We start from the raw sequence: 17638 nt of genomic DNA on the forward strand, positions 1-17638 counted from the left end.
TGGACACAGGCGTGTTGGTGAGTATTCAGGGGCTCTGAGCACAGGGAAGGAGTGCCTTGTTGCTCATCCCAAAGATACAGGCCCAGGTCTCAGGTGGTCTTCCCAGGGCAGGGGCTTCATTCTATTCGCAGTGCTGTTTGCACAGTACCAGGACTGAGTGAGCACCCTCTGAGTGAGTATTATTAACCCTAGCCTTCACCTGCGGAACCAGCAGACAGGACAAAGCTCTTCCTGATGCGACCAGCAGAGAGCGCTCACACCTCATGAGTCAGAATTGCTCATGTGGGAGATTGGAACTGACAATCAGCAGTGGACCCCAGAAAATAAGAGTCCAGGCTATTTACGGCCAGCACTTCTTTCCTGAGGGTAATGATGCCCCTCCACCCTACTCCTAGCAAAGGGTTATATACAACCAGAAAACACCCACCTAACCCACACTAGACACAGCTAACAGGATCCTTGGTCTTGTTCCCCACCACTTGCCTCCCAAGACAGCCCTGCTCAGAGCTACTTGGTCAGAAATCCTCTGGACCCAGCCAAGGTCTCCACTTTCTAGATCCTGACTCCCAACCTTATTCAGCTCCATAGAGTTAGGACCCAAAGTGGCTTTGAGAAACCCCTTACCATCTGTCCCCAGGTCCTGGGGGCTAGCCTCTGTTACCTATCCCCAGAAGGCCAGATCAGAAGTGCCTACTGCTAAGGAAAGATATATTGAAGTGAGCAAGCAAAGGACTAAGTTTTGTAGTCTTTGTTTTTTGTTTTGCTTTTTGAGACAGGGTTTCTCTGTATAGTCCTGGCTGTCCTGGAACTCACTTTGTAGACCAGGCTGGCCTTGAACTCAGAAATCCGCCTGCCTCTGCCTCCCAAGTGCTGGGATTAAAGGCATGCGCCACCACGCCCGGCTAGTTTTGTAGTCTTAACAACAAGGTGCAATGGTATGACTTTAGCAAGTCATTGGCCATTTCTGATTTGCTCAAAAGAACTACCTCTTGCCTTATTTACTTCACTGGCTGTTTAATGATGAAATAAGATCATGTTTTGAAACGAGGACCTATACAGCCTTGTGTTGGGTCACAATTGTGAGGCCAGATCCCTCACTGACCCAGGGTAAAGGCAGGCTATCCCTGATGTTTTTGTTTAGTTTTCTAAGACAGGGTCTACGTAGCCCTGACTGAATCAAACTCATCTTGTAGACCAGGCTGGCTTCAAACTCAGAGATCCACTTGCCTCGCCTCTGTGTGCATGCCTCTTTCTGGGACTAGAGGTGTACACCATACCATACCCAGACTGCTTCCCACTGACCCGCCCCAGGGCTCCCCGCTCAGACAGTTTCTCCACTGTAGCTCTCTGCCTATCTTGGAACTCATTCTGTAGACCAGGCTGGACTCAAACTCAGAGAGATCCACCTGTCTCTGCTTCCTGAGTGCTGGGACTAAAGGCATACACCACCATTGCCTGACCTCAGTTTGTTTTGTTAAGGTGTGGGGAATGGGGTTTGCACGCATACATATTTGTACCTCATGTGCTGATCCCTGTAGAATTCAGAGACGGGTATAGGATATCCTGGAATTGGAGTTAACAGTGTGAGCTGCTATTTGGGAACTGGTGATCAAACTCAGGCCCTCCAAGAGTAGCCAGTGTTGAGCCATCTTCCAGGCCTTAACAGGCTGTTAATTTTATTTACAAGTGCCTGCATCTCATGCATGCAAGTGCGCATGGGAACCACAAGAGGGAGTCAGAGCCCTGCAACTGGAGCAGTGAGCAATTGACTACTTGATGTGGGTGCTGGAGACCCAACCTGGGTCCATGGTATAAGAGCACCACATGCTCTGGCTGCTGAGCCAGCTCTGGAACCCCCCCATTACCAGGATTTTAATTACTCAGGCCATCACCCAACCTCACCCTTCAGCAGCCTTCAGGGTGCCACCTCTTGCTGCTTCCCTGTGGGTCCCTGCCTCTTGAAATGAAATGACCCAGATGCTGCAGGCTTGGGAGCTCCTTCTCAGGTTTCAGTGCAGATTTATTTCAGTTTTATATTTTATTCCAGGCAAGTGCTTATTACATGGATAGTATTCATGTCTCAATACCTAAACTCAGAGCATGAACAGCCACTAGAGTACAGTTCAATAGTAAAAATACAATATGTACAAAATTAGGGTTTTTGTAGTTTTTTTTTCCCACACAGCAGATGTACCCAAACACATAAAAATCTCTACAGTCTGGGGTCGCTACAATTCATATTTCAGGAAACAGAGACACAGTGACCAAGTCCTCACTGTAAACAAGGGCCACCTCTTTGGGGATTGGGAGTGGGACCCTGGGATTGGGGTGGGGGGAGAAGCAGCTGTTCCTAGAAAGAGACTATGGTGACCCAACTCCCCTCCAGGCATCCCCTGCCCTTCTTTGGCCCCAAGGGACCCACTCTCCCCTTTTCCTCCCCGAGGTAAAGATCCCAGGCAGTGAGCCACTCCAAACAGCACAGGTAAAACACGCATGAGAGGTAAGGTGTGTGTATGTGTGTGTGTCCCAGGCTGGAAGGGATAGGAAGGGAAGGGCCAGGCGGTCCCACAGCGTGAGGACAGATGTGGTCCTAACAGCTCTCAAAGGGGAGATGCCCAAGAAAGGGCTGGGAGGTGGCTGCCCACTTGGGCACACAGCAGTCACAAACAACAAAAACAGCGACAACACCCATCACCACCAATCTGGACATAGTCATTCGGCACTAGATCTGGAGGAACCCCTGCTGGGGGAGAAAGGGAGGGCTGGGTGGATGATGAGGTATCTGTGCAGGCCTGGGGGCCAACACAATGCTGTCAACTCTGCAACTGGCCTCGAGACACAGAGAAGGGTTAATGGGACAAGTGGTCTGACCCAGCCAGCACCAGACTCTGCCCCTTGTCACAACACAGAGCAGAGAGTGGAGGTGGCCCCCAGAGTCAGAATGTGGGTAGAGGTGGCTGGCTGCAGCCACAGGAAGGCAGCCAGTTTGTTGGGATTCCTGTGCTGGGGTTGAGACCTGGTCCTAGTTACCATTCCCTACCCCAGGAGACAAATAATAATAAAGTGCCCTGGGAGGTTCCCAGGGCCAGGAGGACCTGTGAGCTCTGAGGCACCTGAGGAGTCATTATTTCAAGGGAGAACGTATTCAGGACTTTTGCTGGCCTCAGTGCCTGCTCACAATGTCATCTGAAGGGCCCTGAGTCCTCCCCTCCGGCCCCTGGCCTGCCTAAGCCCCCAGTGCAAACTTCACACCTTAGGGACACTTGCTTCCTGCCCCACACGGAAAGGCCATTGGTGAGTGTCCAGTGAGGGGCTGAATGTGCATACGAATGAGTAACTGAGTGTCTGACACAAGGCCACTTGTAATAAATATCCACTTAAAAAGAGAAGCCAAAGCGGTCTGCAGAAGCAGAGGCAGGAGACACAGCACCCCCCAAAACACAGCACCCCCGCTCTCCATCAAACAGGCTGAGCCTTGTCTTCCCCAGCAAAGGCCCTTTCCACCATAGACACTGCAGCCCCACCAGGAAGGGGTTTCAACACTGGCACTGAGAGGGGAGATGGGAAGAGCCCCAGGATACCTCCAGTGTGCCTTAGCTCCTAGAGCCTTTGCTGGTCCACACCTCCCAAGCTGCAGGCAGTACCTAAACCAGGGGCCGGGGGAAGCACTAGGGAAGCCCCAGCCCAGGGGCAGGCTTGGGAACCATGACAACAGCCAGGACCTTGTTTATTGTTAGTTGGGACTCATTCTGAACAGTTTTTACTGTAGCCAATCACAGTGACCACAGGTGGGTCAGAGTGGCCCGGGCCCAGGCCTTCACTTGTCCTAACCTGACTCCAGATCTTAGGATCTATCACCTGCACTCAGAGGTGGGCCCCTCCCCACCCATCTCCCATCTTTCTGGGGCTCCCTGTTTCCTATCCAGAGGTCCCACAGGACTCTGAGGCTGGGGAGGGGAGGCCGGAGAGCTCGGCCACCTCCCCAGACAGAGCAATAGCAGCAACAGCACAGGAAGGCAGGCCAGGGAAGGAGAAGCCAGAGAATGTAAGCCACAGTGCAGACTTCCAGGGGACAAAACAGGGAGATGGAGTGGCACCAGAACTGGCACCAGGCTGGGTAGGCAAGAATGTCCACCAAAAGCATCCTCACGCCTGCCAAGTCCTTCTGCAGCAGGACGACTTCCTGCCTGCAGCCAACTCCCTGGGGGCCCCTCCCTTCCCCTGGCTCAGAGTCTCTGCACCCCCTTCCCCTAAGGAGGCCTGGGGGTGGTGTGGGTGGGGCGGGCCTGGGCCTGGCTGGAATGTGTGGAGCTGGTGGGTGGGATTAGGGGCAGTCAGGTCCCCTTCCCTGCCCCCACTGGGGGCCTAAGTGGCCTCATTCTCAAGCCAGCTTGAGTGTGCTGACCGGAAAGGAGGGCATGGTGACCATAGTCACAGGGTTGAGCACTGTTTGGCCTACCAGCTGGGGGTGGTGCACCACCTGGGCCCCCACAGCTGGCTTTGCCATGACAGTGGCTGGGGGTCCCAGCCCGGCTGTGCCATTTACTTGCTGGTGTGACAGGGTGTGGGCGATGTGGCTCACGGCCACTGGCTGGCTCACGGCCACAGGCTGTGGGTACAAGGGCAGCTGGGAGCCAAGGTGGGCCACATGGTTGAGGGTGGCAGGGTGCACTGTGATGTGGCCGATGGGGGGTGTGGCGGGTGCCAGCTGGACAGCAGGGCTGGGGGCGGAGGGAGCGATGTGGGCGATATGCTTGCCCCCTGGCCCCTGCAGAACATGGTTCACAGTCTGGATGACTGAGGCATGGGTCGTGGCTGTGTGGGCAATGACCGTGGAGCCACCCCCAGCCGTGGCCACCAGATGGGCTGGAGCTGGCACTAGCGTCTGGGTTGGGGTGGCAGGTGGGGGAGGAGGGGCTGGCAGAGGGGTCTTTTGCTGTGGTGGCTGCTGCTGCTGCACAGGAAGGTGGGCAGGAGACAGGGCCACTGGGTGGGGGTGAGGGTGCGGATGGGTAGGCAGAGGCGCAGGGGCGGTGCTGGGGGTTGGCAGGGCAGATTTCAGCAGCTCCGGCTGGGGACGATGGTTCAGCTTAGGTGGGCCCAGGCCTGCCCGGTCTCCCTCCATCTCCTCGTCAACGTTGTCCTCGCCCTCTGTCAGGGAGCACAGGGCAAGGACCAAGTCAAAAGAGGTTGGAAAACAAGTGGCTGGAGGCCTACGGGTGCTTGGGAGTCTGGGAAGACGACGGGACTAGGGCAGGTGGCCTCTTTTCTAGCAGGGAAGAACCTATTCAGAGAAGCCCAAAAGAACATCTGAGAGTGGCAGGAAGAGGACAGGGGCCGAGGCTCACCGGAGGCTGTGGAGGTGGACGCCTGGTCGTCCTCAGGCTGGCCTGTCTGCCGGAGCACACGATCTATCTCCAGCACGTCCATCCACTGGCTCAGCTCATGCTTGAGCTCTGCCAGCCGCTGCTGGGTGGCGATCTTCTCCCGCGCAAGGCGCTCCATCTCATGCTCATACTCTTTCTCCTTCCTCTTCAGGGACTGGGGACAGGGCAAGGGGACAGCAGGGTGTCCTTAGCAAAGACCACAGGCTCTATGACCCTCAAAACCTCTAGACCAGTGGTTCTCAACTTTCTTAATGTTACAACCAGTTTAGTTTCAGGCATTTCCACATGTTGTGGTCATCCCCCAACCATAAAATGACTTCATTGCTACTTTGTAACTGTAATGCTGCTACTGTTATAACCTGTAATGGAAATATCTAATATGCAGGATATCTTGATATGTGACCCCCCAAAGGGATCAGTACCCACAGGTTGAGAACCACTGCTCTGGACAATCTGCAGTGATCAAAGCAAGTGGGAGGCCACACCTGCCTCCTACTCCATTATTCTGCCCAGTAAGGACCAGAATCTGGGTCACTATGAGTCCCTGCGCAGGCACCGTTAAAGGCTAGCACAGATCAGAGTCTGGGGCCCTTGCCTACACTGCCTGACTGGCTCCTAGACTGACTCCCGAGGGATTTCCGTCTCTACGACTCCTCACCTCACTCAATCTCTGGAGCTACAGTGACTCTTCTTAGTACACACTCCCACAGAGAGCTCAAGTGTCTGCTTGCTGCCTTTGTCCTTGGAGGGTTACTCGCTAGACTGTGACGGTGCAGTCTCCGTCACTGACTTCTGTCTTCTTGGCAGCAGCACTGGCTCCAATCTGCCCCGAGCTCAGCGGCACCTTAGCCCTCCTACACTTCCTCTCTAGCTTGCAATTTACAGCTTGCTCCCCACCCAGGACCCTGCCTCCAACCCTCCAGACCTCACAGGGATGTTGAGAAATCTGCAGTGTGCCCCACTGCCCAACAACAAAGGATCTGGGGGAGCTCCGCAGCACCCCAAATCTGACTGCACAAGGTCCACACCACCTTCCTCACCACAGATATCCCTGCCTCCCTCAGAACACACAAGGGTCTTCCTCACTAGGTGGCTTAAGAGCTGTTCTAAAAGGCCGGCTCATGTTATCAGTTTTCTGCTGCCTTCTGTAATGGAGTGCTTCTTCCATGACCTCCAGGGCGGACACTTAAGCCTACATCTGTCAGCCCTGCTGCATCCCTAAGTCAACCCAGACCCTCCCACCCTTGCTAAATGTCCAGAGGCCGCTTCTCAACTGGCTTCTGAATGTCTAACTTCTAAAGCATGGGGTCACCTCCAGGTGCAGAGACCATGCACTCCACGCGCACGCTTGTCTCTGTCTGCCTTGCTGTTCACGTACAGGATTCCCCCTACCTTTATCCCTGGGGGGAGCTGGTCTCTCTAGTCTCTCTCTCAAAGACACTGACTTACAGGGGAAGGAGAGGTGCGCTACAGTGCAAGGCATTGACAACTTCTAAGTTTTGTTCAACTTCTGCAGTGTAGAGCACATCTGACATGGGGCCAGAGGCCCCTGCGCATACCCTCCTGCCTCAACCTTCCCCAGTGCTCCTAGGGTTATAGCCCTAGCTCACATGACCACCGATTCACCACACATGCACCCTGTCCAACCTGTGAGCAACTATAAGGGCTGCTCCACAGTCAGTTTACTTTCTTGATCCCACCAGTGGCCAAAAGTGTGCTTCCTCAGGTCCCATAGGATCTAGAAGCCTGCCACCCTGCTATCAGGTAGAATGGCAGAGCCTCGTGGAAGGGACCCTGGCAGATTCAGTGTCCCCTGCTTCCTTCCATGCCTTAGCAGCTTCTCCTGACAGACACAGCAAAGCATCCAACCCCCATACCACTAGATCCCACGTACCAACATTCCTCCAGCCACCCCTCTGGACATTCCTGATACCGTGAACAAAAGCTTCCAACTGTCAATGCCCACAACTCGAGACCCAGGGCCGGCATGCTGGCCTCCACCCCCCTAGAGTTAGTTCCATACCGCGGTCCCCGTCTACAGCCTGACTTGACTTCAAGCTGCTTCTCTCTACATTGTTCCATGAATCTGTGGGAGAGACCCTTGCTTCACCCTACACATGCAATGACACATGGCACCATGTGTCCTCTCACCTGGCTCTGTCCCTTAGGGCTGCATATGACATCTGAGGAGGCCACATCAACCACTGGCCCTTGGTGACTCAGCCCTCACTTGAACCTTGAGGCTCCTGGCTGGGAGTGCCATCCTGAGCTCTACCCACTGCTTGCAGGGAAGGCTCCATTTTGGGTCAGGGAGACAAAGTGTCAGGAGCCAAAACCCCCTCTTTCCATAGTTCATCCCGTGGACCTAGATGACCCTTGCAGTTTCTCCGAAGTCAAAGGTTAGTTCACACTGCATCTTCACCTGTGCTTGCCTTGTGGTACTGTGACGGGGTCCACAGCCTCAGGAGTACTGGGCAAGTACTCTCTCAAGCTAAAGCTCCCAGCCCAAGAGTCCTTGTTTTAAACCCACTGATTTTTGCTGTCGATCTAGATACTCATCCCCTCTTGTCTCTCTCCACTTCACTGTGGCTTCAACTACTTCACTGCCTGCACACAATTCTGGAGACCACCTGGGACCTCAACACCCTCCTATAACACCCCCTCCCTGCCCTTAAAAAAGACAAGTTAACTCAGATCCACCTGCCCCTCCCTTCAGAGTGCTGAGACTAACGGCAGATGGCCTTCCACAGCCTTTCTCCTCTGGACACACTACCGTGGCCCTAGGTCAGGACTCCCTTGCTCTCTCCAGGACCAATGATATCCTCTCACCTAGTGCCTGCTGCCTCTATGCAAGACAAGCCATCCCACCGTCATTCTCTCTCCCCCTCCTGCTGAAGAAACAACCACTCTGTCTTTCGTTTTGCCTTGTTCACCTCTATATATCCTTCAAATTTTCTTCCCTTAACGCCCACTCCCCCCAGTGATCCCGTCACCCCTAAAGGCAGTCCTTGCATGTTCAGTTTCGATCTGCTACAAGAACACATTTCATTCCTTTTCTTTGGTCTCTGGTTTTCAGACGCAGACCCAGGGCATGACTAAAAATATTTAACGAAATAAATGAGTGGGTGCCAAGGAGGCGTTCCAGAATCTTGTGACTTGTTTCTACTTCTATGACCAAGCAAGCATTCTCAGCGACAGGCTGGGGCCCCTCCCACTTCCTCGTCAGATCAGGCCTGATCCTAGGGAACTTCCTTTGGCTGTTTCTGAGCTATTTTCAAATCCACACATTATGCAAGGCTCCTTTCCCAAGTACACATCTATAAAAAGGCACTTGACTTGCTCCAGCTCCTACTTCGCAGTCACAATTTCTATTAATGTTTAAAGACTGCAAAATTTTTGCATACACTTCAATTCTACCATTTCTTCGGTACTACCTATTCTACTTATCATCAAATTAGAAAACTGATATTCAAAGAAAATATCGTGGAATAACCACAGAGATTTGCCAAGAGTCTGCACTGATAAAAACAAGTGAATTATGCCCAAGCCTACAGTCAGTAAAATTATCACGGAAATAAGCTACAGGCCGTCACACAGCCTCTCTCGGGCCCCTTGGCCCGCAAGCGAGACCCCGCCCTTTCAGAGCACGCGCGCACCCACGCGGACCTGTCCGCTGCGTCACCGCGGGCGGCTGGCCCCGCCCCCAGCTGCCGGGAAGCGCCGGGAGGCGGGCGGAAAGGCGCGCTTCGGCTGGCGGCTTGGAGGTGTGGCCTGGGGATTCAAGCCCCGGGTCCGGTTACCTCCGGGTTGTGACCTAGCTGCTGAACCCCTGCGGGAGTGCGGGAACCCCTCCCACAGAAGCTGTGATACAGCCGCGCACCCCTAGCATCCCGAGTTAGTGGGCGGAAACCCCGATGTTTGCCTCCCCCCCCCACCCACCGCGCGCGGCCAGGACCGCTTGGTCCCTCCCATTCCCCAACGGTTTGGTCTCCCGCGCCGCCAAGCCTGGCCGCGCCCATCCCCCCACCGCCTCCCGGGCACGCAGAACCCTATGCGGTTTCCAGGGCGACAGTAACTTCGCACTGCAGCAGAGGGCAGTCAATGTCCACGAAGAGAGGAGATACCGCAAGTGGGGATCCCTTCCCAGCATTCGCGGAATGGAAATAGTTAAGGCTCGGTGGCCTCACGCTGTCACTCCGGTTGCCTCAGTGCCCCACCCGACAGTAATCCTGAGCACTGCCAGGTGAACGCAGACACACCGTCCCTCTCGATTCATTTACCCCCAACCCCTTCAGTAACCCCTCTTGGCCTGAGTCCGGGTCTCGCCGGGGTACTGCGAATAGCAAAGTGCTGGACTCCCTATCTCCCCTTGCCAAACTCGCCGGCTGAGCAGACAGGGTGCCTGGGGGAGGGGAAGGCCAAAGAGTGCAGCGCCGCCGCCCTCTCGCGCAGGCGCCCTCCCGCCCGCCCCCTCCCGGGGTGGGAGCCCCACTGACGTCAGCCAGGCCATGTGCTTAGCGCCCGCGTGGAGACGGGCGGGGGAACCTGCCGGTAGCAGGAGGAAGCTGGCGCTGTAGCCTTCCAGGCACCGCCCAGCCCTGCCTCCCTTCCCCATACCTGGATGTACCGCAGCGCCGTCCGCAGCACGCTCAGATTCGAAGTCTTCTTGTCGTCCACGTTGGGGATGTTGCGCTTCAGGGTCTCAAAACATTCCTTCAGATGGGCCCTCCTGGGGAAAGGGGGTGAACACTGGTTAGCCAACGCCTGAGTATACAGGAGCTGGAGGCAGGGACAAACCCAATGACGCTTTGGGGAACCAGGAAGGACGGGCCCAGAGTCACACTTGTAAGTGCGCGCGCACACACCTGTTCTTCTCCAATTTGTTGTGGACTTCTCTGGTTCCGATCCTGAAACCCAGACAGATAGGAGGCTCAGGGAGGAAGGCCCAAATTAGGCCTTCTGGACCCACATCACCCATACAACCACTGACCAGGTGTCCCTAACGTTTTCTATAAATTAAAAGTGCTGGTCCTGTGTTGAGCCCATCCAACCTTTGGAGGGTACCTCAATGGTCCTAACTTATAGCCTCTGGAACCCTCCATCCCACTGGTCCAACTAAGAGACACAAGGGATCGGGTGGGCGTTCTAGAATCTTTATGCAAAGGTCCAGAAATGCCCGCCATAATCTCCAGTGCTGCTGAGGTCCGACAACACGGAAAGCTAAAAACAACAATCGGCAGGATAGGAGTTTACTGTGAGAGGTACTTCTAAGTGGCATGAGACCTTCCTAAAGGGGCTAGCTGGCCAGGGTACCTTCTCTTGCATTCCCAGCCCAAGATTGACAGTCGTCTCCCATCCCACCAGACCCCTCTGGGGTACCCTACTCACCCTCCAGGCCTTTTCTTCTGTTCACTGGATTTGGCTTCTTCAGCCGGTGCCAACTTCAGGGTCCCAAGCGTGGGCGGGGGTGGTTGCTGGGGAGCCAGCTGCGGCTGGACTCCAGGGTGTGGTGCAATGGTCAGGATGGGCGCAGGGAGGGGCTGCAAAGGCTTGGGGCTGCCAGTGGGCGCAACTGTGGTCTTCGCATCAGGCAGGAGGGGAGCAGGGGTGGGCACCTGTGGTCTGGTGGGCAGGGGGACTGGCTCCTTAATGCTGAGTCCAGGGGTGCTGACCAGGGCTGGTTGACGAGGTGCCAGGGGAAGAGGCTGGGCTGCGGGGGGTAGAGGTGGAGGCGGGGGTAGAGACTGCGGGGAATTGGTCACTACAGGAATAGGAATGACAGTCAGTGGAGCAGGGGTGGCAAGTGGTGGTGGTGGTGCGGGTGGTGGTGCCGGTGGAGACAAAGGCAGTGGTGGAGCCTCGATTCGGGGTTCCTCCACAGGCAGGGCATGGGCCAACCTGGCCAAGTTACTTGCCCTCTTCTGCTCCTGCTCTCTCTCACGTTCCCGCTCCAGGCGAAGGCGCTCCTGCTCCTCTAAACAGAACACACAAGGGTCTTAGCAGAACTCAGGATCCTGGGCCCCTACCCTCCAACCCTAACTTTGTCCCAGTCCGGACCCGACGACGTTCTGCCTAGCCTGAGACACCAGATACAGCCATGCATATCCAGCCAAGGTAGCAAAAGCAAAGGCCTAGTCCCCACCACTGGGGAACTCACAGCCTGGGGCAAGAAGTGTGCGGGGTGGGGGGGTGGGGGGGTGGATAGGGGTGCCAGGAGTGGCAGGCTGGGTTAGGGGGAGACAGGGTTTCATGAAGAGGTGAGCAGGGGCAGTGAGGGGAGGGGGGTGCTGTAGGCCTGAAACCTGGAGCTGGATGAACTAGACATGACCAGCAGGAGTACCTAGAGGGACACAGAGCTAAAGTGTGCACAGGGACAGATGAAGTCTTAGAGCTGGCAATAGCCCAGATCACCACAGGAGAGCAGAGACCTTCCACAGAATTTACCAAGCACCCGTTGGAGAGCGAGTGTCAGACACAGCGAGTCTGACACCCAGCCAGATGCCCTGCACTTGTAAGCTCACAGGTGTCCTGGCCCATCCTCAGCCCCAGGTTACTGGGCAAACACATCACGTCACTTTATGAGAAAAGAGCCCTGGACTCCTGCTCCCAGGCTAAGTCCAAGGCCTCAAATTTTCCCAGAGAGCAATGAACACAGTAGTCTCTTCTTCCAAATGGTTACAACCCATTTCTCAAGTCTTGTCTGTTGTCTATGTCCCTTGTACAGTAGCATCTATAGCAGGCACAGAACAATTTAGAAAGGTAGGAGGCAGGCAGAAAGAGCAGTTAGCTACTCGGAGTCCAGAGGCAGGGCCACTGGTCCCAGGCAACTTTTATTTTTAATTATTTATTTTTTAAAGATTTATTTATTATTATATGTAAGTACACTGTAGCTGTCTTCAGACACACCAGAAGAGGATGCCAGATCCCATTATAGATGGTTGTGAGCCACCATGTGGTTGCTGGGATTTGAACTCAGGAAGAGCAGTCAGTGCTCTTAACCGCTGAGCCATCTCTCCAGCCTCCCAGGCAACTTTTATGATCATGACCTTCGGCATCTCTTCTGAAAGCCCAGCAGAAAAGTGAGACCTACTCAAGAACCAGACGGGACTGGGACTACACCCAGGAAAGGGTCTTTTCTCTTTGGCCTCACCATTAGGTTCCCTGGCTATGGCTTTTAAACAGGGCTGGATCACCATCCCCCAGGTAAGGGAAGGAGCCCAGGCTTTTTGGCCTGTGGTGTTCAAAACTGTTGACAACAAAGGGAGGACACACCCCAAACAGGTCATGTGATGTGAGGCTGGGTCTATGTCCTCTGTAAGAAGGAGGGGTATAGTTCCACCTCAGGTCTTCTCAGCTTCATGGCCCCATGGCCTCATGGGCACTCAAAGCTTTGAGAGAAGCAGGCCCATCTCCAGCCCAAGACAAGGAAGGAGCTGAGGAGGAAGTGGAGGGGAAATGTCTGGAAGGAATAATAAACTGTTTTCCAGCAGGGAGAGTTCAGGGCTGCCATGGCTGGCCTCTTCCCACCTCTCCTGCCCTTCAGGAAGGGGAGGGCAAGCTTGCTCCAAAGAGGAGGCCTTGCTCTCCCTGTCAGCACTGACTTAGGTTCCAGCCCCTGCTCCAGCTTCCCACAAACCACAGTGGCAAAGAAGCCCGTGGAATTCCAACTTCGGAGCCTTTCTTCAGCTGGGCCTGAAACACCTCCAACTCAGGGCTGAACACAGACAGCTCCTTTGAGCAGTCTCGTTTATTTTTCAATTACATTTTCTGTGTTAGTGAGGGTGTATACAGGCCAGAGGACCACTTACAGGAGTTCTCCCACCATAGGTTTCTAGGATGGAACTCAGGCAGCCTGGCTTTCTCTGACAGTGACTACTGGCACAGCCATCTCACTGGCCCCAGAGACAAAGGTTTAACTCACCATAGGTAAAGGAACCAACAGCCAGGAAGCAACACCTGAGTTTTAAAGCTGCTCTAGGACAGCAACCTCCTCTCCTCCCACCTCCTGCAGAGCCACCAGGAAGACATGCTTCCCATTCTAGGAAGGACACACTGAATGAAGCTTGACCACACCTGGCCCAGCACTGTCACCCCTGACTGGACAGCAGAGGCTGCTGTAAGACTGCACCAGTCCACTACTGTTTCATGCTCCTGCCCCTAGCTCTGCCTCTGCCTCATTTCCCACCCACAGGCTCCTCTGAGTACACTGGAGGGCCAAGCACACTGGTGGTGCCGGGGTCTCCTGTAGGTACAATCTGTGTTTAGGCCGATTTACAGAATGTTCCAGCCCACAGGTGTACTACACTCACTCTCATACACGAAGACTCACACCTTCTCTAGGTTTCGCACCCCAGTGAAATCAGCAAGACCATCTAGGGTGGGGTGGGTGGGGGGTAAGCACTGGACTCCCACTGACTGCAACCTTTCTAAACCACTGTAGCCTTCTGTGTACAGGAATTCTCCCTTCCTGTATGCTAGCTCCCAGAGCTTGGCACATAAGGCAGGCACTTCTGCACACAACAGCAAGCTCCCTCCAAACCAGAAGAGAATAATTCAAGTCATCTCCACAAATGCTGGCAAAACCCAAGCTCAGCCCTGCTCTGGGCACTAGCACGGCCTTGTCCTTTCCTCTCTTCTTTGTCATCCTTGCTTAAACGTGCATCACACCCTCGGGTTCATCACGTGAACAAGCTGGTCCACAGCAGGCTTGACCTTCTAGGTGGGAATGGAGAGGACAAGAGAACCTTGCTCAGAGCTGGACATCTGAAGTATCTCAGAGCATGAGCAGTTCTGGTCGGCAAGTTGGTATCACCTGTAGAGGTTTTAGCCCGTGGGAACCACATCTGCTCTTGAGTTCTTGGAGTAGATTTGGCTCTCCAGTCCCCACCTATCTATCCTTTAAGACCCTTTGGTCCAACACCAGCTAGCTGTTACCTGGGTGCTGAACTTTGCCTCTCCCCACCACTCACTATTTGGGGGAAGGGCTGTGTGGTTTCTTAAGGGGGCTTTTCCCAGGTTCCTTTGCAGACGTGCATCCACCAACCCACATGCCCTTACAGGTAGGCTTAACAGAGCAAGGGTGAAGGCATGGCAGAAGGGGGGCGGTCTTCACCCTTTTTCTATATGGCTTGGAAGGTGAAATAAGAGTTCCCCAGAGGCTACAGCATGGTCAATCCTGTTCCTCTCTCCAGACTGCCTGGTTACAATAGCGGGGTATGATTGGTATTCCTGATCTGCATTGTGTTGACGGTAGCAGCAGGTGACTCTTCCTCTCAAACTCTTCAATTCTCCCCCTCCCCACATCCGCCTCTGAAACGGGTATACTAGTCGCTCTGGTTAGCCACCAGCACTTGCTTGATCCTGCTCTGGACCCAAAACACAAAGGGGAGGGACATGTAGACAGATACCCCAACCATCCATTCTGCAAAAAACCTAAGCACTTGGGTCTTGCAAATCTCCAGTGACTCCTGACCTTGAGTGGTTACTCGGTCTGACAAGGCCTGCGAACCTGCAGCTCCTCCGCCCCTTGCGGGCTACCACTCCTCCCGCCCCACCGCGCGGAACAAGCTGCAGGCGCGCGCGCGCCTTTGTGCGCGGGCACACAACACACACACACTACTACCTCCTGCATGACTCATCACTGAAGCAACAATAGGCAGAAAGAAAGGGAAGGAGGGCGAAGAACTCCACCACAACACTACCGACTGAAGGGTTCTGTGGGGGTAGGGGAACCAGGAATCCCTAGGAACTGCACGCACACTGCTTCAGAACTGAGGCCCTCACAAGAGGCTGGAAAGCGGGGGTCTTTTCCCTTCGGCCCCTATTTAAGCAGCACTCGAAGGCTAGGGACCATAGCCAAAGCGGGTGGATGACAGTCTCATAAACCCTCTTTTAGCCTCTGAGGGCGCGCCAAAGTTTACCCTTCTTAGGCGAGCTTATTCCAATGTGGCCGGGTTGTTGCCAGAAGGGCTTAGGGACACCGTTAGTGGGCCAGTGAGATGTTACTTATAGATGTCACCCTGAGATTTTGAGGATTTCCCTCGCTACAGGATCAAAAACAGGAGGATCCAGCAAGAGCCTAGGTGAACATAGCTCCTCCTACCCAGGGCAAAGGCTCTCCCTGGGAGATGGCCAGCAACCAGAGCTGGAGGCCAACCCGACTCCAGGCCCCTCGCCAGCCCCGCCCAGACCCCGCCCCTAGGCAACCGCGAGGCGGTGAGGAGGGGCCGGGCCGCGCAGTCCCCAGCGGGAGTGTCCCCCGTGCACGTGGTCGGGGGCGGGGCCTGACTACGTCAGCACTCCGGGTAACCAACGGGCTTGGGACGCAGGCACACGCAACATTCCAGCCAAGAGCGGGTTTGAAACGCGCAGACACGCCACATTCCACACCGGCTAAAGCAGGGCAAGGCAGGGGGGCCTAGGGCTGCCCCCAGCGACCCGCGGGACACTCACATGCACCCAATCAGCGCAGCTCTCAGCCAAAGCTAGACGTGCGACCCAGCCCAGCTCTGGGAGGCGGGGTCAGGCGGGGCTGGCCAGGATCATAAGACACGCGATGTCATTTCATTCTGCAAAGGCCGCCTCCGCCCCAAGCAGCGCGTAGATCTGCTCGGAGCGCTCCCCGCACCCTCCAGCCCAGGCCAGGGAATCCGAAGAGCGGCTCCGCGTAGAGTATTCCCCACCCCCACCCAGTTACGCACACGCCCACTCGTGTGCTGTACAAACACACCCGTGTACACGTCCGTTCATCCACTCTTCCCCGGTTCCCATCACACATCATCTTGGTGCTCACACGCAAGCACACGCGGGCCTGCCACCCCCACACATCAACATCCCTCTCCCCATCCCCCGGTTCACACATCCTCAATGGTAGCGAGGGCGCCGCCCGCCCACAACTAAGGGGCCCCCCACTGAAGGTGTATGGGGGTGCCAGGCAGCTAGGGTGGTACCCGCAGAAACTGGGTCCTTCTTTGCATGTTAATGAATTCATTAATTATTTTCAACGTTCGCATCACTCCTCCCGGATGGCAGCTCTTGCGGGGAGTCTGTGCCCGGCTTTTTAGGTCGCGCCATAGAGGGGCCTCCCTGCGATTTCCAGTGGGTTCGGGGATCGGGGTCACTGGCCTCCCCTTCTGCCCAGTGCCCCAGGGGCCCAGCCGGGCCGCTCACCACGTGCTCTCTGTTGTTGCTGCGCTTGCCATTCCAGGAAGCGGGCCGCCTCCAGTAGCGTCTCTATGCTCATCGCGCCGAGAGCAGCCGGGGGCGCGCCGGGGCCGAGGCTGCGGCCCGCGAGCCAAGCACAGGTCAGGCTGGCGGGCCGGCAGGAGGGAGGGATCACCTCCGGGGGGCGACAGGGCTGGGCGGCGCAGCGCACTCCTCAGAAAAGAACGGGGGAGCACGGGGAGAAAAATCAATGTCTCCCAAAATATTTGCAAAATAAAAATTTGCAAATTAAAAAAAATTTGATGCAAAAAATAAAAAAGGCGGCACTGCCTTCTTCCTTCCTTCTTCCTCTTCCTCCCTTCCGATGCCTCCCGCCCCGCGGCCCCCGGAGTCCCGCCGACAAGAAAGGGCTTTGCAACAAGATGGCGAGGAGGCACCGACACACACAACAAGGGAAGGAGCCGCGCTGCCCCCGGCCGCCGCCCCCGCTACTACACCGGGGCCGCAGCCAAAGCCCGGACCGGAGCCCCCGCCCGCAGGGCCGCGGCGTCTCACTGAGGGCGGTGCCGCGCCAGGGATGGCCCCGCCTACCGCGCGCGCACACGTGGCTTGGGTGGGGGTGAGAAGATGGAACCAGGCTTCCTCGCTGTTTCCGCTTTCCCTACTTGCCCCTCCTCTCCGTGGCCAGCCACAAGTTAAACGGGGGTTGCGTGCTTGAGGCATTCACGGCGGGATCTGCCTTGCAGAGAAAATGGGAAGCCCAAGGCTTTGGTTAGCTGAGACAGCGGTGACACAGGTCAGGGAGACCTACAGTCTGACCCCTAGGTCTCTTCGCCCCACGTAGACACGACCTAAATCCCGCAGCCGTCCGGTCTGTCGCAATTCCCCCCGGGATCCGCCCCTGGGCGGAGCTGACAGCGGGCTGCTAGAGTCCCGACAGAGGGACGGGAGAGCTGATCCCGTTCCGGATTTTGTCTCTGTTCCTCCCCCCGCAGTGCGTTCGCATCCTATTAGGCTACATCACCAGGCCGCCCGCCAATGGGCGGGCAGGACAACACGGCATGGAGCAGCTCCACATGGACACCCCG

At 55.8% G+C, this 17638-nt stretch overlaps 1 protein-coding gene across 1 annotated transcript; it reads right to left on the reverse strand.

The window, feature by feature from the left end:
* Window positions 1–1988: 1988 nt before the first annotated feature.
* Window positions 1989–17411, reverse strand: Mnt (MAX network transcriptional repressor). Its single transcript, XM_021176595.3, has 6 exons — window positions 16557–17411; window positions 10776–11361; window positions 10253–10294; window positions 10005–10116; window positions 5349–5541; window positions 1989–5151 (listed from the first exon to the last, which is right to left on the reverse strand). Exons 1-6 carry the CDS (start codon window positions 16627–16629, stop codon window positions 4382–4384), a joined length of 1776 nt encoding a protein of 591 aa, XP_021032254.1. The 5' UTR covers window positions 16630–17411; the 3' UTR covers window positions 1989–4381.
* Window positions 17412–17638: the final 227 nt, after the last annotated feature.

The sequence above is a fragment of the Mus caroli genome, unplaced genomic scaffold, assembly GCF_978045245.1.
Source record: "Mus caroli unplaced genomic scaffold, Mus_caroli_1 scaffold_13, whole genome shotgun sequence".
NCBI classification, from domain to species: domain Eukaryota; kingdom Metazoa; phylum Chordata; class Mammalia; order Rodentia; family Muridae; genus Mus; species Mus caroli.

What these genes read in the sequence shown, in the direction of transcription:
- Mnt (XM_021176595.3), bottom strand. Translation starts at nt 16,629, where the DNA reads ATGAGCATAGAGACGCTACTGGAGGCGGCCCGCTTCCTGGAATGGCAA. An exon ending in GCAACAACAGAGAGCACGTG is followed by an intron (nt 11,362 to 16,556) that starts GTGAGCGGCCCG and finishes TGTTCTGTTTAG; the next exon opens with AGGAGCAGGAGCGCCTTCGC. An exon ending in GTCCACCTCCACAGCCTCCG is followed by an intron (nt 5,152 to 5,348) that starts GTGAGCCTCGGC and finishes GCTCCCTGACAG; the next exon opens with AGGGCGAGGACAACGTTGAC.